Source organism: Azolla caroliniana, unplaced genomic scaffold (assembly GCF_043228905.1).
Source record: "Azolla caroliniana isolate FFs.n. ecotype wild unplaced genomic scaffold, voAzoCaro1.0.p SCAF_6, whole genome shotgun sequence".
NCBI lineage: Eukaryota > Viridiplantae > Streptophyta > Polypodiopsida > Salviniales > Salviniaceae > Azolla > Azolla caroliniana.
This window is the reverse complement of record NW_028230441.1, coordinates 6,245,168-6,267,365: the sequence shown is the minus strand read 5'-3', so window position 1 is coordinate 6,267,365 and position 22,198 is coordinate 6,245,168. Positions and strand designations below refer to the sequence as shown.

Here is a 22,198-nt window from a genome sequence, read left to right as displayed (position 1 = left end):
TCAAGATAGCCAGGACTAATAGATAGTTGATTCTGAACAGTAATAGATATCATAAAAAACTCTTTCACAAAGTGTTGTCTTTCATATAGTCCTGCCTATAGTGCCTTTGCAAGACGTATGTACCAAATGTAGTCTCACCTTAATAATGTTGTCTTTGCATGCCATGTTTAATCTGAGAACCTGATGCAAGCAAAAGTTGTATGATATCAAGAAGCAAGCAATGTTGTGCGTTCAATTGCCCATTGAGAAATGCACATTTGTTCGAATAGGATATCAAGTGGTTTATATCAGAAATTTGAATCCGCCAAATATTCTGTGAGACGGCTCAAGTGTTTGTGAAATGTAGCTAATCTGACATTTTGCCAAGATATTCATAAAAGCGTTTGGTATCAAGAGACATAAATGTAGCTAACCTTTTGCACAGCAAAGTTTTCATCTAAACCCTGTATATGTTCTGTTTCTCCTGCAAATTAGCTAGATATTTTAGCCTCATGTAACAAAAAATTACACATAATACATACTTGAACCAAAGCTTCTTCATCTTTGATGAGTCAACTCTTTCAAAATGCAAAGTTTTCTCACAATGATTTGTATTGAAGAGACATAAATGTAGGTAACCTTCCACAAAGCAAAGTAATCATTTAAAGCCTTTACATTCTCTCTTTGTATCATTACTCCTGGAGATTAGCTAGAGATTTTAGCCCCATGTAACAAACATACTTCTCCCAATTACACAATACATACTTGTACCAAAACTTCATCTCTAATGAATTCACTCTTCCCGGTAAGAAAGTGCATAGCATATTTTTGCATTACACTCATAAATCAATTGACTTAATTGGTGCTTCAACACAGATGATAAGGGGTATCAAAACTTCAAATTCTCTTCCACATACAAAGTGGAGTACACCAAGACTCCTTTAGAAGTAGCTAGGCATTTACAAAGAGAATAAGTGAACACTCAAATATGTTACATTCAGGCAAAACGTTGATTTGTCGTCCCCTGTCAAGAGTAGCCTCTCCCTTGGTAGCCTTTCTTTAGATATCTTTACGAGTTTTTTTTGCGCTTTTTATCACGCTTCTTGGTAAGCTCATTTTCGTTTGCTACTACGCTCTTCTTATCTACTTTGACGGCTGAATCAGGTTTTTCTGATGTGTCATTCATCATCTGGCTCTTCCGTTTTAGACGAAGCTCATTTCTCTTCTCCTCTCTGAATAACAACTAGATAAATAAGCTTTCCTTTCTTCCAACAATAAAACAAGAACAGATGGTCTTATACGTACCTCAATTCTGATATTTCATCCTTAGAAGGCAGTTGTTTCAAGTTTTTTCTCATTACTTTCTGCCTTTTTATACCAGAGACCTTGTTCTGTTTTGCTTCTATATCTTCAACAGATTCTTCTACCAGTTTCTCAACATGAGCTGCAGTGCCATTTGCCATACATCCATCATCATCAATGACCTCAGAAACAGAGTCTCCAGAATCACCATTTGTCTTTGGGGCAGGTTTTGCATTACTAATCTTCTTCAACTGTTTAAATGTAAGTAATAACTGTTTATGAAACCAATTGGGTGCCATAAAAAAGGAACCTCTATATTATTGACAAGAAACAAACCTTAGCAACAAAAAAACCATCCAAGTTGTGCACATGAGGATAGAAACGCCTGGTATTCGACAATGATGTATGGAACCGATGTTCCCGAAACCGAATAAATCTGTGATATAAGAGCATCTATGAGACACGACAGTAAATATGACAATGCTGACATCAATAGAACAGAATTTTACCCTGGTTTCCCAAAGTCCAATCCACAAGGAACAACTTTAACCTCCCTCTTTTTAAGAGCATAATCAATCACAGCCTCGTTCTGAATTTGAAGTTTAAAAACCGCATCAGGTTAATATATTTAGCATCAGAGTAGTCACAGGCAAATCAATTGAAACAAACCTCTGCTACATTAATTGAGCATGTTGAATAGACAATATAGCCCCCTGATTTTGAATTCGCATCCACCATATCAATAGCAGCTAGAATGAGTTCCTGCATATATCAATATTATATCATCAATAGCACCACTTATTCAGTTCTTGATGGCCATTAAAATACTCAAAACTCTAATGTGTATGCATGTTACAGACTGTATTAGCTATTGATCAAGATAAATCGTGCTATGTGTGTTGTTTAGAGCCAAAATCCTAACCTCTGGTTTCAACCTATATATGTCTCAATCATTTGGAAACACTTTAAGAGCTACATATATCTGGTGGATCTTTCAGTACATAACCAATTCTTGCATTGAAAGGTTGTCCTCTTATTTAAGCTGTGAGGTTTTGTTCAGAAATCAGGCTACATTTGGAGAGGAACAAAAGCACTAGTGACCGTGCTAAAGAACAACAATATAATAGCAACAAAGAATATTAACTTTAGGATCATGACTCGGGAATGGATCACGTTTTGTTATGCAAGAGCCTTGGAGCGGTTTTTATGATCCATCTACACATTTGGTAGTAACACATTTGATCTCACACTTACATTTATTATCCATCTACACATTTGGTAGTAACACATTTGATCTTCACACTTACATTTATTATCCATCTATACCTCTGATAGTAACACATGTTGGTTGCTTAAGACAAACAAAAGCTATTCCCAACACTTTGAAACCCACCCTGTTTATCGGGACAAACAATGAGTTGCATTGATTGTCAAGAATGTGGGCTCTAGAATAGTAGAAACACGAGTAAAATAACTCATTGCCTCCGTGGAAAGGAGCCCTACACAGTTGTCTGGCTGCTACCCTTTCTAAATCTTGTTGAGATCTAGCATGCGCCTAAACCCCAAACCAAAGAAGAAGAGAAGGTGTTCAATTTTGCAAGAGGAGAAAAAGAGCAATATTGATATCACGGGATCAACAGTGCTATAGGTAAAAGTCACTCCTTTGCGGATTTGATTTTTAACAGGATAAATAGAAATTAATCATATTCGTCGTGTCATGAGCAGAAAAGCTTTTTTTATTTTCCTTTTTCGTAGAACTTCTCACATCTTGGGAAGAGCACTTACGATATTACAACCACTTCAACCTTTCATTATCCATCTACACATCTAATAGTAACACACATGTTGGTTGCTTAAGACAAACACAAGCTATTCCCAACACTTTGAAACCCACCCTGTTTATTGGGACAAACAATGAGTTGCATTGATTGTCAAGAATGTGGGCTCTAGAATAGTAGAAACACGAGTAAATTAACTCATTGCCTCAGTGGAAGGGAGCCCTACACAGTTGTCTGGCTGCTACCCTTTCTAAATCTTGTTGAGATCTAGCATGCGCCTAAACCCCAAACCAAAGAAGAAGAGAAGGTGTTCAATTTTGCAAGAGGAGAAAAAGAGCAATATTGATATCATGGGATCAACAGTGCTATAGGTAAAAGTCACTCCCTTGCGGATTTGATTTTTAGCAGGATAAATAGAAATTAATCATATTCGGCGTGTCATGAGCAGAAAAGCTTTTCTTATTTTCCTTTTTCGTAGAACTTCTCACATCTTGAGAAGAGCACTTACGATATTACAACCACTTCAACCTTTCATTATCCACCTACACATCTAATAGTAACACACATGTTGGTTGCTTAAGACAAACACAAGCTATTCCCAACACTTTGAAACCCACCCTGTTTATTGGGACAAACAATGAGTTGCATTGATTGTCAAGAATGTGGGCTCTAGAATAGTAGAAACACGAGTAAATTAACTCATTGCCTCCGTGGAAAGGAGCCCTACACAGTTGTCTGGCTGCTACCCTTTCTAAATCTTGTTGAGATCTAGCATGCGCCTAAACCCCAAACCAAAGAAGAAGAGAAGGTGTTCAATTTTGCAAGAGGAGAAAAAGAGCAATATTGATATCATGGGATCAACAGTGCTATAGGTAAAAGTCACTCCCTTGCGGATTTGATTTTTAGCAGGATAAATAGAAATTAATCATATTCGGCGTGTCATGAGCAGAAAAGCTTTTCTTATTTTCCTTTTTCGTAGAACTTCTCACATCTTGAGAAGAGCACTTACGATATTACAACCACTTCAACCTTTCATTATCCACCTACACATCTAATAGTAACACACATGTTGGTTGCTTAAGACAAACACAAGCTATTCCCAACACTTTGAAACCCACCCTGTTTATTGGGACAAACAATGAGTTGCATTGATTGTCAAGAATGTGGGCTCTAGAATAGTAGAAACACGAGTAAATTAACTCATTGCCTCCGTGGAAAGGAGCCCTACACAGTTGTCTGGCTGCTACCCTTTCTAAATCTTGTTGAGATCTAGCATGCGCCTAAACCCCAAACCAAAGAAGAAGAGAAGGTGTTCAATTTTGCAAAGGAGAAAAAGAGCAATATTGATATCATGGGATCAACAGTGCTATAGGTAAAGTCACTCTCTTGCGGATTTGATTTTTAACAGGATAAATAGATATTAATCATATTGGGCGTGTCATGAGCAGAAAAGCTTTTCTTATTTTCCTTTTTCGTAGAACTTCTCACATCTTGAGAAGGGCACTTACGATATTACAACCACTTAAACCTTTCAAAGTAAATAAGATCAAGATACGTAGATCTTTATATAGGTTTCTTCATAAACACAGTATCAAATAAAAACACTCAGAAATTTATGTTTCTGTGTACATCAGTGATAGCAGTACATCAACAATAAACATATTATACCTTTTGAAGAGCTGCACACTTCTCAATGTCCAATGCACCCTTTGACACCTTCACAGACTGGTCCTTTGCTACAACCTGGAAAACAAAATGCAAATTTTGAAACAATTTGAAAAACAACTATATTATTCAAATAATCAAATTCAGAAAACACGTCAAATACTCACCCCAGTACCACTACAAGGTGCATCCAGCAAGATTCTATCCACCCTGTTTATCCCAACAACTTTTGGCAGCTGAAGAAGAAGAATAGATACTGTTTTTGATACTGTTTTTCCTTCACATAACAATAGCTAAAAAGAGCACAGTATTTTTTGCGTTAACTAACCTCCCGTCCATCGTAGTTACAAACTATGGTATTGGTTACACCCATTCGATGAAGATTTGCAGATAAAGACTTCAACCTCTTTTCCTTGAACTCATTTGCAAATATAACCCCTTGCAGAAAGAACCAAAACCATGAACTTCTCAATATTGTCACATGCAATTAGCACATTCACATAAATGGGAACATGTGGAGTATCAGAAAGGCATAGAAAGTGAATCATAAATGAAGCAAAATTTACCGTAGTAAATGCGAGTGTATCTATATCACCCCTGATGGACCGGACTTAAAACTTAAAACTTCTCAAGATTTTTCACATGCACTAGCACACACATAAATGGGCGGAATTTCAAACATAATTCACTAAATAAAATGACAAAGAAAAAGCAGACTATGATACTTCCTCTGTTACTTACGAAAAATGAAGAGAATGGCATTTTCTCTTCCTAGAAGGCAGAAAATTCACCTTCCACAACTAGCAAAGCCTTTTTAAAATGACACAAATATCCCGTTCTAGTTCATACTTAGCACAGATGGAGCTATTTGATTCCCACCTAAATGCACGCTGAATACTCAGTAGCACGTACAATCCATTAGATTGCATTCCTCTCCAAAAAGTGCATCAATCTCATACTGTCAATCATTTATGAAATTACAGCCATAACATTTGGTAATTGACAGCCAGCACTCAAACATTACCCATTTCGGTTCAGTTGATTCTTTTTTACCACATTACCATCCTTTGACACAGCATGAGTGAGGGAGAGAGAGATGAATGAACAATCCCCCAACAGGAGAAGCACAAAGAAGCAAGAAACACATAAAACCAAAAGGCAGAACATGTCAATCCATCGTTTCTATATAGGAGATGTCAATTCCTACCCAATCACTCATATTTGCCATTTTACTAAATCATTTGAAACATGGAATATAAAACAAGTACATTGCTTTTTTAACTTAGCCCAGTGCTGATCTCAATTACCCAAATAAACAATTCTATTTCATTGCAGAATTGTTGAGAAAATAAAAAACTAAACCTAACCTGTATTCTTCATAAGGGCAGCCAAATATGTAGTTTTCCCTCCAGGTGCTGCACTGCAGCATAAGCAAATAGATAAGCCTGAGAAACTTAAATCATCTTCTGATGAGTTCAAATGATGTTATAATTTCAAGATCAAGGAAATCATACGCCATGTCAACTATTGTTTCTTTCTCTTGTGGAGCCAAGGCCATAACTGGCAAGAAGGAGCTTGCACCTTGAAGCTAATAAACAGATAAAATCAACGATGGAAAAATATAAATATTTATGGTAGCTTTAATAGAGAGTATATAATGATAATTGTTAGTACCATATAATGACCCGCCATATACTCTGGAGTCGCACCAATCGGAACTTGAGACTCATATACTACCAGTCCAACCTATTGAAGAGCGCAAGTATATAGCATTGCAAAGAATGTTTAAAAAATAGCCTATGAATCTTTGGTTGCAGTATACTGACCTTAGTCCATTTGCCAAGTGGATCTAAGTTCACTCCTCTGTTTATCAGAACTGCTGCGAGATCCCGACGCCTTGTCTGTAGAACCAAATAGCTTCATTGTGATTATGCATTACAACAAGCAGACTTTGATGCTTCTGGAAACATGACTTGAGAATAAAAGTTTTTAACACGGCATCAAAGTATAGACATCATCATATATATCATGACTTATATACCATATATATATATCATTAGTTGGGCTTGTTTTTTTCTTATTTCCCTTTCACTTTCTTATTTCTCTTCTTTGGAAGTTTTGTTTGCTTCTTTAATCCGGGCCTTAGTATGAATGTATGTGTATATGATACAGTGAGAAAATAATAGAAAACAATTGGGAAAGACGAGCAGACCGTAACGAGATGGATTTTTATCTACACAGGATAAGATGTGGGCATAAAAGGCTACACTGTTGCACCAATCCACCTCCCCCTGTTTTAATAAGTACTCATAGCTGCAGTGTAAAACTAAAGTGCAACCATAGCCTTTTGAGGGCTTCAAATGCAGTAAAGGTCAGCAAGTTTATTTCATACATACTCACATTATAAGACCTAAGAATAGGCATATGTACATAAAAGAATTAATTAAACAACATTTCTATCACATCTTTAATATGCAATGGAGAAATTCAACCACAAGGAAGGCTAACTAAAGTGAACAAAAAAAACAAGCATAGGTTAAGGATTGAATGCTGGTAGTCAAATAAAAACATGCACAAATAAAAATATGAGATGTAATTGTTGAAGCATATAAATCTTCCCTGGAGGAAGGCTAACTAAAGTGAACAAAAAAACAATCATGGGTTAATAATTGATTGCTGGCAGTCAAATAAAATCATGCACAAATAAAAATATGAGATACGTAATTGTTGAAGCATGTAAATCTTCCCTGGAGGAAGGCTAACTAAAGTGAACGAAAAAAAAAACAATCATAGTTTAAGGATTGATTGCTAGTAGTAAAATAAAAGCCAAATAAAAATATGAGATATGTAATTGTTGAAGCATGTAAATCTTCCCCGGAAGTAATTCCAAAGTCCAAACTGTATATCAACTGCCAGCAATGAAATAAAAGCATGCACATATAAAAAAAGGATGCATGTAAATGTTGGACATCTGATTACTACTCAGATACAAATCTTACTTTGTTACAATACCTACGGGAGAGCTAATGAAAGATAATTGAGTTCACTTGAAACCCTTTTTGGAGAGTGGGCACTTATTTAGCAATCTCCACGAACCTTTTACTAATGATTAATCACTGTAAGTTATCAGTGTATCCTCAATAAAATACTACACCTTCAAGGTGTTTGATCGCAAGCAAATTGGGCGAGGAGTTTCGTTTGCTTCCAAAAGCTCCAATGCCTCTGCAGGAGGAAACATCTGCCAGAACCACCTTACTATGAGAATAATGCAAAAGCTCATGTGATAAAATGATACATAATTATCAGAGTATACCTGCAACACCATGTCAATGTAGAACTCATTGTAACCAAAATATGAGCACAGATCAGCAGTAAGCTGCTTCACATAATTACTTCTTGCAACTCCCTCTTTATGTAGGTCTTTGAAACTAGACAGAATTCTAACAACTGAAATCATACAGTAATAAATGGAAGTTAGTAGCATGATTCTGGGCTATTTGGTGCTAAATAACAAAACTTCGGTAATAAAGACACACTATCTTTGATTCTCTGCAGAACAGCAGGAAGGTTTGGAGGCCTTTGGGACTCCTCTTCTAATTCCTGCAGCATTGTTAAACAAGATATAATATAAATAAGTGTTGAGAACGCGTGTTGATGTTGATAACGCATACTGATATAGCAAGAAAGAGAGGGCTAAATTCTGCTCATTTGAAGATACAAAAAAAGTGTTGAATCTGTCGATATAGGAGAGCCAATTTACTGCTCATTCACGGATATCCAACCATGGATAATGTGGCATGTTAAATGTTCAAGTATAGCTATTTTCATAGAGACCTCGATAGAACTATGGAAACGAAATGTTTCTGAACCAACCTCTGGAGTAGGGAGCTGAAAGTCATCTTGCCTTCCTTGTATATTTAGCTGCAGCTCAGCTTCAGCATCTTTTTCTTGCTCAGCCTTTTCAAGATCGAGCAGTCTAGATTTCCTTTCCACATCCAATTCGTCGTCACTCTCTGATAATAACAGGACAGAATCAGAAATCTACATAAGAAAACATCTCAGAACCACGCTAACTAAGCTCAAAGAGAGAAATTTTTCAAGGTGCAGAAACTAATTTTGATAAGACTTTACCTTCGTCGTCGTCGTCGTCATCCTGGTCGCTTTCCTCTTCAGAATCCATAAGCTTCATCTTTTTTGTTCCTTCTTCATCCTCTTCATCTTCATCTTCTTCATCTTCATCTTCATCTTCATCTTCATCTTCTTCGTCTTCGTCTCCGTCTCCGTCTCCATCTTCTTGCTCCTCCGCTGTATCGTCTTCAGCAGGGTCTTCCACGTAGTCGTCTCTTTCATCTTCTGCTACTAGAAAACAAACGCATTCAGGGAAAGAAGACAAAACTAGCATGATGAGAAGAAAAAACTCGGCTTGCCTTCATCTGAGTCCGAGGGAGCTCGACGGCGACGAGCCATGGCAGGCAGGAGTCAAGCAAGCAGGCAGGGTTTAGCGAAATGTTGAGAAAGACCTAACCCAGAGAGAGAGAGAGAGAGAGATTTTATGTAGTAGCCATTGGCCAAGGATGTATGTATGTATGTATGTATGTATACTCTTCTCTTAATTGAAGAAGGGACTGGATTCACATGGAGTTTGTCATTTATGTGGCACAAGCTCTTGGTTGTAAGGGAGGGAGGAGTCTAGAAAACACATGTGCATTGGTGGACAATGGACATCTTCTCTTGCCGTCTGTCTAACTCGGAGGCGTGGATCAATGTGGGCACATCTGGAGAGGACTTACTCCCCCATTTTGTAAAGCAGGACCTTGTGAGATCGAACTCCCAAGGAAATATTGCCTCGTAAAATATATATATAACCCTTGTCCCATGTTTGCGCGCTTCAAGTAAGTTGTAAAAACTAATCACCCACTATATTGTCTTCTGATATAGTTTAGGGAAAAGTACCATGATACCCCTGGAAATCCGTCTATTTACCAGAATGCCCCTAAATTTGGAACTTCTAGGGGCAATCTGGTAAATAGACGAACTTCCAGGGGTATCATGGTACTTTTCCCTATAGTTTATTGGAGGGCAGTACTATGGTCACTTGAGAGGAATGCATAGTCCAATGATGGAAATGGGGAGTAGCCCTCATGGTTGCGTTGTTATTGCTAAGAAATCAGTGTATTGTAGGGATTCAGAATTCTGCCACACATATGTTTAGCTTATTATTTAGCTTGCTATTAAGATGGGAATACAATATCAATGACAAGGTTGTGAAGAGTAATGAATGTTTGTGTTATTTATTGTCGAGGTCATTGTTCCACTCATGTAAGAGGAAAAGACAATGACTTGGCTTAGCTGTGGTGGGCTCAAGTCAATTGTATTGGCTTTAAGTCAATGAAAATTGTCAAAGTTTGGGCTCAACCAACCAAGTCTAAGCCACTTTAGTCAAAACCAAGTTGTCTCATGGCTTATCGGCATGAGAAGCTTGGGAAATGGCGACTAAGACAAAAGGCAAGGGTGATGACAAGGGGAATGGCATAGGAAGGGAGCAAGGTTGAGTTGGAAAACCATGGGTCAAGCAATTGCTTTGCTCAAGTAGGCATCACCTCGACTTGGCTATAGGGGCCTTGAGCCAATCCACTTGGCTCTAGGCCGATAGGAAAATGAAAGTTTAGGTAAGCAAACCTATGTCACTTGAGCCGAAATCCAACTGCTCTTGAGCTACACTTCGGCCACAAACTTATTACCTGCAATGGCAATTAGACAAAGAAGGCAAGGGGAGGACTTGAATGGAGCCCAAGTTGAGCTAGAAATTGGGTTTTTGAGTCGAGTTGAGCTTGCATGGGAGGGACTCTCTCTCTCTCTCTCTCACACACACACACACACATTATACGTATATGTATATAAACCGTGAAGAAAATACGTATATGCATGGGCTGGCTGCTATATTGCCCAGCCCTGCCTCTCTCTCTCTCTCTTTCTGTCGCCTTTCCATCGCTGAAATTCCACCATCCTCCTCCTTTCTTATATTGACCGGCCAGTTTCTGATCCTCCTACACTCTCTCTTATACCATCACCAGCTATGGCTAACCCCACTATTGCCATGTCCTCCTCTGTTTCTTCTATCCCTTCTCAAACCACCATCTCTGCTCCCTCTTCCTCTTCTTCGTTCCATCGGCTTGATGTTAATATTAACAATACTTCTAGCCTCTCTAGAACTGCCCCTACTTTCCACAGATTCAAGCTTTCGCCCTCCTCATTGAACAGCTTTCTCTGCAGCAACACCATAACCCTAACCCTAATCCGCACCCACAGTCGATGCAGATTCAGACCCGTAGCTGCATCTGCGTTCACACCTGTGGACACGGTCAATCCGAACAAAAGTGATAGTAGTTCTGATACCATTAACGTAATCGAGAAATCCATCAACACCATACGGTTTCTTGCCATCGATGCCGTGGAGAAGGCAAACTCTGGACACCCTGGTTTGCCCATGGGGTGCGCGCCCATAGTACACATCCTATATGACGAGGTCATGAAGTACAATCCAAAAAATCCGTTTTGGTTCAACCGTGACCGATTTGTCCTCTCGGCTGGTCATGGCTGCATGCTGCATTATGCTCTCCTCCACCTTGCAGGCTATGACAGCGTCAAGGTAGGTACTATGCTTAAAAGATTAGTGATCTCTCCGACCTACTTTTTAGCCTCCCATTAATTTTAAGTTTGTTGTTTTATGGACAAGACCCCAGGTATGATGTGTAATGAAATATAAACAACATGCACATGGATTAATGTCTCGGTAGAGTCTCCTAGCTATGAAATCAGCTATATCATGTACATGGTTTTATGGTTTCTGGTTTAACCCTAGAGATTGATGCAATGAAAACAAGACAGGAGGTCGACCGTTCACACGTGATCCATATGTGGGGATTGTCCATTTTGTTTCTTTTTTTGTCTCTTATCATTTGGGATTGCGTTTTGACTTCTCTCTCTCTCTCTCTCTCTATCTTAGGGCTTGTGTTAAATCTGTATGGGTGGCATTACATGTACAGGAAGAGGATCTGAAGCAATTCAGGCAGTTGAATAGCAGGACACCAGGTCATCCTGAGAACTTTGAGACCCCGGGTATAGAGGTCACCACAGGTAATTTGTCTCTTCTTTATATGCATGTTTCAATTTAATGATTTATTGTGGTGCATTTCCTACTTAAATAAATCATCTCCTTATCATTGTTGATTTCTCACATTCGTAGGACCCCTTGGTCAGGGTGTATGTAATGCAGTTGGGCTTGCCTTTGCCGAGAAGCATTTGGCTTCTCGCTTCAATAAGCCAGATGCCACGATAGTGGATCATTATACGTACGTGTTTATTGAATACCTTTTGTCTTACGTGTTTTAATTTGTTTTTCAAGTTCATGCTGTATGGTTCTTTGCCAAAGTCATGCCTGGACTTCTTAAAAAACTGACGTTGCTCAAGGATGAGGTCTTGACATGGGCTTGTTTGCATAAAAGTGAGGTCTGGACCATTGGAGACATTGAACAGTTCCATCTTATGATTATTCCATGGGGTGTTAATATATATGGTATTAAACTCATATAGGTACTGTATTGTGGGAGATGGCTGAAACATGGAAGGAATTTCCAATGAAGCCTGCTCCCTTGCAGCCCACTGGGGTCTCGGAAAACTCATCTTGTTTTATGACGACAACCATATCTCTATTGATGGTAACACAGATATTGCATTTACTGAGAATGTTGATGCTCGGTTCGAAGCTCTTGGCTGGCACACGATTTGGGTAAGAAATGGTAATACAGATTATGAAGCCATTCAGCAAGCAATCGAGGAAGCTAAGGCAGTAACCGATAAACCTACATATATCAAGGTCATCCTTTTTTCTTGATAACTAAAGTAAATCTGGGTATATTTCGGGCTTGATATAATGCCTTCTAGAAAGCTTTATCAAGGCCGTGTTTTGAATGCTTCAACTGAAGGCTCATATTTGCAATATTGCCGAATTGCAATGCAGATTACTACTACTATTGGTTATGGCTCACCAAATAAAGCCAATTCTTACAATGTTCATGGTAGTGCACTTGGTGCCAAAGAGGTTCAAGCTACTAGACAGAATTTGGGCTGGCACAATGAGCCCTTCTTTGTTCCAGAAGATGTGAAAAGGTTTGTGTGGAAGGCATTGATTGAGCTTTCTTTCTTTTTTAAATCATAAATGAAGATTCTTTCTGATGGAATTTTGATGAATGAAACAAATTAGTCATTGGAATCGACATACCAAAGGAGGTGCAGATTTGGAAGCTAGATGGTTGGCTGATCTGGCTGTATATGAAAATAAATACCCACAAGAAGCTGCTGAATTCAAGAATTTGATCAGTGGAGAATTACCTCAAGGCTGGGAAAAAGCTCTTCCAGTAAGTCTTTTCTAAGGTCGAGATTATATGGTTTGTTCTCATGGTAGTATCTTTTGTATATAGAAGTATTAGGCAAATAGTTAACTGTGCTTCAGGTTTATACGCCAGATGCACCTGGAGATGCAACAAGAAACCTCTCGCAAATATGTCTTAATGCACTTGCAAAGGTGCTTCCTGGTCTACTTGGAGGTAGCGCTGATCTTGCATCATCAAACATGACTTTACTCAAAATGTTTGGAGACTTCCAGAAGGATACTCCATCTGAGCGTAATGCAAGGTTCGGTGTTCGTGAACATGGTATGGGTGCTATTTGCAATGGCATTGCTCTTCATGCAAGTGGCCTGATACCATATTGTTCTACCTTCTTTGTATTCACCGAGTACATGCGAGCTGCAATGTGAATTTCTGCACTATCTGAGGCTGGGGTGATTTACGTGATGACTCATGACTCCATCGGTCTAGGAGAAGATGGGCCAACTCATCAGCCCATTGAACACTTGGCAAGCTTTAGGGCTATGCCTAACATCTTAATGTTGCGACCAGCTGATGGAAACGAGACTGCAGGTTCTTACAAGGTTGCTGTTGAAAACAGGAAAAGACCTTCTGTTCTTGCTTTCTCTCGGCAAAAGTTGCCGAATTTGCCAGGAACGTCTATCGAAGGGGTATCAAAGGGAGGGTACATTATTAGTGATGATTCAAATGGGAACAAACCTGAATTAATCTTGATCGGCACGGGATCTGAGTTGGAGATAGCTTATAAGGCTGCTGAGGTCCTACGGAAGGAAGGAAAGAATGTTCGTGTTGTTTCATTTGTGTCGTGGGAACTTTTTGATGACCAGAGTGATGAATACAAGGAAAGCGTTTTACCAGCTAGTGTTACTACTAGAGTAAGTGTGGAAGCAGGCTCGACATTTGGGTGGGAGAAGATTGTTGGAGTCAAAGGCAAGTCAATTGGTGTGGATCACTTCGGTGCAAGTGCGCCTGCCAATGTTCTTTATAAAGAGTTTGGCATCAATGTGGACAATGTGGTTGCCAAAGCACGGGAAGTGCTATAATTTGCTTGCGGACCTTACATTTCCCCACAACTTTATGAATCCTTATTTTCCAAAAAAAAGCAAAGGATATCCTTGTTTGTGGACCTTATTTTGCAAATTTTGTTAGAGAATCCACCACTAGACATTGATGACGTGACATTGTAAGTTGTTATCTTTTAACTTGATAAAGATCTACGAATATTTTCATGGATAATATACTTTTAATTTTCGGTCATTTTTGTAATCTCATGGAAAATTAGTGTTTAAATCTCTCCACAAATGCATTTTATTGTGTAGGTTGCAATTTCATGATTGAGGCTAGGGATATCAAAATTTGAGTTCACTTATGGGAATTCTTTTAGAGCTTTGGGTTGTTTTGCATAGTATTTTCTCTATTGGAACTCATAAAAATTCCAAGTCAGACAATGTGGCCATGTGTAACTCATTATCATTGATTAGACTGGTCACAATAATGGGGTTTTACGGTTAGTTGAAAGAAATGTCATCATGCTGTTTTTGTTATTTGCATTTAGCTTTGCCCCATCCTGGTTTCCTGGATCTTCACGTATGTTCTTTGGCAAGTTTGAAAATTTTAGTGGATATGCAACCCCTATTTATCATTTGAAAATAGGAAAATTTGGATATGCAAGTTTTCTATTACCATCTGAAAATATCGGTTTGCAAAGAGTTGTAAATTAAGCTTCAAAATTGATGGTTTGTTTTGCTGTGAATAACGTGTACAATCTTGTTCCAGCTCTTTTTATAGATGCATACTTCTGTGGCACTATATTTTCCTTGTCAACATCAATAGCATGCTGTTAGTTGCTTGTTCTGACTTGCATTTTATCATTTCCCACCGAGTCTTCTTTAACACAACTCCTTATCATTGTGCAAACAATGTTCTTTCCTTCATATGTAATGCCAACAATTTCTTCTCCATGATACATTACTATTCAATGGGCAAGAAGATGCATTATACATGTAATTTATCATATGATAAGCTGGAACCTAGATCAATATACTCACTTGCGTCCTCATTGTCATTACCAAGTCTTGCATATATCTGCAAGATGACCTTAAATGTTGTAAATGCAAGCTATATCTTAGGATGGACAATATGTATGTATAAAACAACTATACAAATTGTATATGAATTGGACTTCTATCTTTGCACAATTCCATACGCTTTTTTATGAATGTACAAGAACATTGACTATAGGAAAGAGGCATGACCAGAAGGTGATGTGAACAAGGGTATTGTTATAGCTGTTATCAAAGCTCCAATGCAGCCTCTTAACCATCCAACATCTTGAATTTAATGCAAGTAAATCAAATCAAACTTGGCAATATGAAATATTAGAGTAAACATCACTCAATACTACTCATTGCAAATACTATCATTCTGTCAAAGGTTTGTTCATAAACAGTGGGTTTCGCTGCAATTCTGATGTAACAGTAGTTCTCATGAATGAAATAGGTTTACATTGCAATGCATTAAAAGACAATGCTCAACCTTCGTGCACGGATAAACGCCTCCAATGAATCCCAGAATTGCAAAGCAGCAGTTCGATCCTGATGTCTTTTATGTTTGCTTAACTGCAAAGACCCAACAAGAAGGAAGAAATATCCAAGCTATAAGCTTCAAGAGGAAATAAGATCTACAAGCCAATGACATTAATAATTTACTTACAGAGATGATTTTCACATTCCATTGCTTGACATTTTTGGCTGATTCAATACTATCATCCTCAAATCGGAGGAATATGCCCATAACTAGACATTTCCATCCAAAATAAATCAAATTTGTAGGTATTTTGTATAGGATTGAACTTGAAAAAAAGAGAGAAAAAAAGAGAACCTTACTTTTACTCAGGATCTCCACATGATCTTTGAATGGCCAATCCTTGAATTGCCATTCTTTACCGAGCACAAAGACAGCGACAACACGATCCCAATCTTTGGGAGACAAAGCAGACGATTTATCTCTAACTTCATACTTGATGGGAGTTTCACGTCCCATTTTCCTCAAAAATCTCACCACTTCAGGTTTCTTCATGAGCTCTTTAGCCTTTACATCAGCCGATATATACATACCATCCTCCAAAAACTCCTTTGCATTATACATATTAAGCATGGTTTGGAACGCACTTGGAACCAATATGATAGGAGGTTCAATCTCTCCCTTTCCTCCCTTTAGAGATGAAGTTGATGTTGGAAGCAAACTCCGAAGAGGAGCCGAATGATGGTGATTTTGCGAAGAATGCTGTTGGCTTTGCAATGACCTGATACCATCTGGTTTGGATTTTCCATCTTTCCTCAAATGTTGCTGTTGTTGCTGCTTATGAGAGTAAGGATCAATATTTAACTCATTATCCGCTGTTGCTTGTTGCTTATCTCGATTCTCTTCTGCTTTCTTCTTCTCTTCATCTCTCTTAGTAAGCATGGTGAAGATCTCTTGAAAATCCTTGTTATGGCATAGAAGAATAGTATTTCTGTCTCGAATAGGTCTCTCTCTCTCTTTTATATAAGCAATAATCTGTGTTGCATCTAAATCCTTCGGTTCAAACTCAGAAGCCGAACTGAACTCGCCTGCTACAGAATCATCTAATCTGCTCCTCTTCGAAGGAGCAAAGCTTGGATCATCAGGTCTATACTCTTCTACATCTTCTTCTGTAGCAGGAAACCCTTGTTCCATGTGCAAAGGAGCAGAAGAGACTGCAGCAGAGGAAGGGGCAAGAAGCTCAATAGCATCTGTGCTTTGTATCCTCCCTTCCAGATAGTCAAGTAAAGCTTTGCGATCTATGAAGGTGACAGTCTGAAGCTTCAAAGCACGAGATTGCTGCATATACTCGGTGTGCTTCACCTGTGTGTTTTTAACAAAGAAGACCAGAGAATCTAAGGTATAAAGGCTTCCCTGTTTCGATCTGTAGGCCGTCTCGACGCTGCAGGGGAATCTGTACTCATCTCCGAAGTGGTATTCCTCACCCACGCGCTTGATACTGTCCAAGTCGGAACGCATGGCGTAGTCCCGGAGCACGCTCAGGGGATCCATGGCTCCCCTCCCCCCCTTTCTCTCTCTCTCTCTCTCTCTGCTTCTGTTGCAGAAAACGAAGAAGAAGAAGAAGGAGACGCAAAAGCGGTCTAACAAAATTACAGGCGGTATTACAACATGACACAAGCGGTATTATGCAGCCATGAGCCTAATGACCTTAACTCCTCTTGTTTGTGACTAATGAATGATCTCTGAGTCCTTAGGAGTTTGTTTCATCCCTTCTTAATCATACCCTTCATTTTTTGAGATAGACTTACTCCTTATGTCCTCAAAGTTTACGTTGACTGTCCACCCGCGAGGAAATCACCATCTACCTCTCCAAATCTCTCCATGCGTGTGCATATCGGCGAGGTATTGGTGGTGAAGAGAACATTAGCATTGACTTCTTTCGATTCTATTACATCTATGCATGTGTCATTAAATCCAACCTCCCTTTGGCAACCCGATGTGATTAGTGTATGTTAATAACACAATTGGTGATGGAAATTGTCACAAGCCATGTGTGGCGCCTAGGTCATTGTTGGTAGCCCATTCTCTCTAAGCAACTTGATGACTTTTATGGAAATTATTGGAATACAAAGCTATCGGTTATGAAATCAAAACCACCCTTGCATTGTATGGAGACATTTCAATATTGTGCCCACTTGTTATTATCTTCGTAGACCATTGTAATGCAACAGAATGACACATTTTCCATTTCTAGTAATTCACTATATAACCTAGGCCAATGCATGTAGCTACACTTGGCCGTCGAGAACAATCACCATCATATATTAAAGCTCAATGGACCATACATTAACCTATAAATTCCACATATATGTGTTTGTGTGCTAGCATAGGTGTTGGAGATGTCAAGCACACACTTTTGTATGAACATACCCTCCTTATGTTTATGTCCATCATTAATTTAATGAATGGGAGATGCCTTAGCATTATGAAGAAAAACTTTAGGTATTTCATTCACTCTCCCATCTTTCACACTTTTGTATGAACATACACTCTTTATGTTTAATTCTACCATTGAATTATTGAATGGGAAATGCCTTAGCAATGAAGTAGACACTTTCGGGATCCCATCATCATTGGATTGATCATAAATTCTATGTGAACCAACACATACATCTTATATTATCAAAGTGTTCCCTCCATGTTAATTTGCAGATTCATTGTAATCATTTGGCCATTTTTTTAAATAATATATATTGGCTTTAGTGTATGATTCTCTATTCACTCTTATAGCACACACATACACACGCATATATATTAAAATTTAACCTATTTCATTTCATGTAACTATACTTTTTAGCTCATTCTATGGTCTCGTGACATGAGGGTTATTATTAGCATAGTCACTTGGTTGATTTGTGTTGTTCTTGAAGTTGTTTATTGTTTGGAGAGCCAACTCATGCATGAGAACATGGACGACCATTGCTATTGCAATGCAACAAAATAGCCCATGTATGGAAAACATCCATCAACCACATATTGTGTGTTGAGAAGAAAGATAAAAGGAAATCAATAAAGAGAAGTAGGAGAATGAATAAGAATCGCCACGGTGTCATGAAGATTTTCGGCTATAATGTGAAACCGGGGTGGAATGGGTAAGTTGGTGGTGTGCAACATGTGCACATGTATACTAGGATATGGTGTATAGAAAGAGAGGGGAAATTTTATCCCACATTATAAGGTCCCTCCCTCCTTGGGCTATAAAATGAAGGGAGGGGTCACTTATGAAGGGTTGCCTATTTTGCGTATGAGAGGTATACCACTTAGTCTAGAGTTCTTACCGTTTTAGGGTTAGGGTTTTGTTTAGGGTTTTCCTTATTCATCTTCGGTTAGGGTTTTCTCATAGTAGTTTTGGTGTGGCCCATGCGGCCACCATTGTTGTAATCATTTGTTCGTTTTAATATAACTTGTTGAGTATCTTGCCACCGCGATCTCTCCTTCTATATGGTGATCTTATTCTTTCTTCTTCTCCTCTTGAGCTAAGCCTCCATATCATACCTTAATCCTTCTCCTCTACTCCCTAGTTCGAGACCCCCTTGGTCCCGCCCCTTGTACACGCACGCGCGTAACAACGCGACATCTTTGGTGAACCCGACGTGAAGGGCGGCAAGGGAGCATGGAGATGGAAGAAGACTTCGACTTCGAGGAGATGATGGCAAATATCGTGATGGAAGCTGGACGGAAGATGGAGAAGCAAGACGCGGCTCAACAAGCCGTCGAAACGGTGGTCGATCGAGTTGGCCGGTTCAATGGGAATGAGGTCCCAAAATTTTTGGGAGCCTACAAGGCCGAGATGGCGAAAGGGGGCGTGGACGAGGCGATGCGGCTAGAGTATTTTCCTCGAGTGGCGGTCGTACCAGTGCACAAGGAGGTCAAGGAGCTACGAGAAGCTCACGAGTCATGGGTGTCCTTTGAGGGAGCTCTATTGGACGCATACGATTACGCGAAACCGGAGTGGGTATGCCGGCAACCCGATGGGGAGCGGTCGGCAACAACGTGGCCCACGAGCGGCGGAGAAGAGAGGGCGGTGAGTGGCTACGCACTACCGTCGGACGAGAGGTCGACGCGTTGTCGCGTTGCTACGCACGTGCGTGGAGAAGGGCGGGACCACGACGGTTTTGGACTAAGGAATAGAGGAGAAGGAATTGGACATGGAATGGGAGCTTTGCTCAAGAAGAAGAAGAATGAACAAGAGATTAGATCGAACAAGAGGAAGATGGAGACAAGATGATCAACAAGATGTATTAAAACGAAATGAACGATTACAAAATGGTGGCCGCATAGGCCACACCAAACGACTACTCGAAACCCTAACCGACGAAGACGAAGATAAAGATAAAGAAACCCTAACCCTAACCCTAACGCTCGACCTATGTGGTATACCTCGCACACTCAAAATAGGCAACCCCCACAATGGTGCCTTCCCTCTCCTTTTATAGCACAAGGAGGGAAGACCGTTTACAAAAGTGAGACTAAAATATTCCCTTTCATTCAAAGGGGATATTTGCCTTGATTTGGGGAGGGTGAGATTGATGGCCCCTTTACTCCCACCTCCACACAAACAACTAGGTACCTATGTACCACATAATACCTCTCTCTCTCTCTCTCTCTCTCGCGTGGATGTGCGCACAAGACCACATCACCTTTATACCTTAGGGATCCTATGGGGCATTTCTAGCACCATACACTTTACCCTTATTACTATTACAAATACATTATGTACGTGTGCAACGTTGCACATCGCTCTTTGGCTCTCGTTGCTCGGGTTTCCGCTTGTGGAAGAAAATCTTCACGACATCCGCCCCCACCTAACCGCACATACACTGGTATGTGCCAAAACATAGGGGAGAGGACACGAGATTTTCGGCCACGACGATCGACCGAGTCCTTAGCGTCCTCGTGGGCCCGCCCGGTTTTGTTTTCCACTTCGAGCAAGACCACCCCGTCCACACGAACCACCGCCGCCTTTCGGTCCACCATCCTCGCCGAATGGTCTCGAACCGTCGGCACCATCCGATCCGCCACACTCGACGATGTTCGCCGAGTCGTTGCCTCCACCCGATCCGCCACGTCCACCGTGGGTCTTCGAACCACCGACTACATCCGACCCGTCGTATCCGATGCCCGTGCTTTCCTCCCCGTTCGGTCCTCCCGAACGCCGTCGCCGACCCGGTTGCTCTTCCTTTGTCCCCCTCGTATATCCTCCGGATGCGCTCCCGTTCGCATGTCGGATTCCGTCCTTTGTGTGCCGCGCACCTCGGCGTGCCGACTCTCTCCGCTCCGCGTTTGCCTTCCGCAGGCTTTCCCCGTTGTTCGCCGTGCTCTCTCGCGGTAGAGCGTGCCATCACCCCGTCCTTCTTCGTGGCTCTCGTTACCGCTTCGCCTCGACCCGCGCCCTCTTGGCCCGATTGGCCTCGCATGTCCTTCGGGACACCGCGTTTTCTCTTCCCGGTGCGTAGCCCTCCGTTCTCCACGCACCTCCTCCGTTCTCCTAGATACGACTCTCCGCTCATGCCGATCGCGCTCGGCCCATATCGTCGATCTTGGTGTTTCGCCGCACCGTCCTTCGTCCTGCGCTTGCCTCTCGAAGGCTTGACCCGACCGTCATCGTCGGTCAATCGTTGTCGCCCATCTGCCGTATGCATGCTTGTGTCTTGGCCCTCCACCGGCCGTATTGCATGCGTCTCATGTCGCGCTTCCGCCGTAGACCCGACCTCCGCGTTAGTCTCTAACTCCTCGCTGCCACCCACCATTTCTTCATTCTCCTTTCGATCCGCGACCGCTGATGCCTCACGGTTAGGTGTGGAGGGTTCCTCCCACTCTTGGTCCACCACCGAGTCCTCGCCTCTCAAAGGCTCAATCGGTCCACCGTTTCCGGTCACTCATTGACGCTCCCCCAAGTGCATGCTTGTTCCTTGACCCTCCGTCGGCCGTAGTGCATGCTTCACTTCACGCTCATCCACCGTAGACCCGACCTCCGCGTTGGTCTCTTCGTCCTTCCCACACTAGGCATCCGCTCCGGTACCCGATTCCGCATTGTCTTCCAACTCCTCGCCACCACCCGCCATCTCTTCGGTCTCCCGTTGATCCGCAACCGCCGAAGTTTCAAGCATAGTTGTGGAGGGCTCCTCTTGCTCTCGGCCTCTCATCGACCCGTACTCGTCGTGCATGCTTGGCCTCCTTCTCGTGCTCACCGGCTCCCATCGGGTGTTGTGGCCCGTTCGCCTCGACCTCCAATCATGCCGTCTTAGCCTTTGCCCGGATCGGTCTCGGCCGATCGAGTTCCGGTTTGGTCGACTCCCTTTCGTAACCATAATTGGCCGGTACATGTTTGTCCGCACCAATCCGGCCTTGCCGGCTCTTCTTCATTTCGGGCCCGGTTGACTGGACCCCGCTCCAATCTTCTTCCGCCTCGTCTTCCGGTCGTGTCGGATTATCAACTGGTTCATCTTCCAATCGGGTCGG

General features: G+C 41.0%; 2 protein-coding genes and 1 pseudogene across 3 annotated transcripts; 1 reads left to right on the top strand and 2 right to left on the bottom strand.

Annotated features, from left to right (window-relative positions):
- Positions 1-784: 784 nt before the first annotated feature.
- LOC147862844 (26S rRNA (cytosine-C(5))-methyltransferase NOP2B-like) lies at positions 785-9,228 on the bottom strand. Its single transcript, XM_087320679.1, has 18 exons — positions 9,152-9,228; positions 8,856-9,077; positions 8,598-8,737; positions 8,261-8,324; positions 8,038-8,171; positions 7,879-7,962; positions 6,551-6,625; positions 6,399-6,470; positions 6,239-6,312; positions 6,092-6,144; positions 5,053-5,162; positions 4,892-4,960; positions 4,728-4,802; positions 1,951-2,043; positions 1,791-1,870; positions 1,618-1,717; positions 1,285-1,532; positions 785-1,211 (listed from the first exon to the last, which is right to left on the bottom strand). Exons 1-18 carry the CDS (start codon positions 9,189-9,191, stop codon positions 1,049-1,051), a joined length of 1,896 nt encoding a protein of 631 aa, XP_087176805.1. The 5' UTR covers positions 9,192-9,228; the 3' UTR covers positions 785-1,048.
- Positions 9,229-10,980: 1,752 nt separating this feature from the next.
- Positions 10,981-14,378, top strand: LOC147862843 (transketolase, chloroplastic-like; annotated as a pseudogene). Its single transcript, XR_015529897.1, has 7 exons — positions 10,981-11,373; positions 11,771-11,861; positions 11,971-12,076; positions 12,318-12,600; positions 12,745-12,893; positions 12,988-13,141; positions 13,237-14,378. The product of XR_015529897.1 is annotated as a transketolase, chloroplastic-like (transcript).
- A 1,122-nt stretch (positions 14,379-15,500) lies between these two features.
- Positions 15,501-17,293, bottom strand: PHP (PLANT HOMOLOGOUS TO PARAFIBROMIN). Its single transcript, XM_087321679.1, has 3 exons — positions 16,039-17,293; positions 15,866-15,948; positions 15,501-15,771 (listed from the first exon to the last, which is right to left on the bottom strand). Exons 1-3 carry the CDS (start codon positions 17,225-17,227, stop codon positions 15,670-15,672), a joined length of 1,374 nt encoding a protein of 457 aa, XP_087177805.1. The 5' UTR covers positions 17,228-17,293; the 3' UTR covers positions 15,501-15,669.
- Between the last annotated feature and the right edge of the window lie 4,905 nt (positions 17,294-22,198).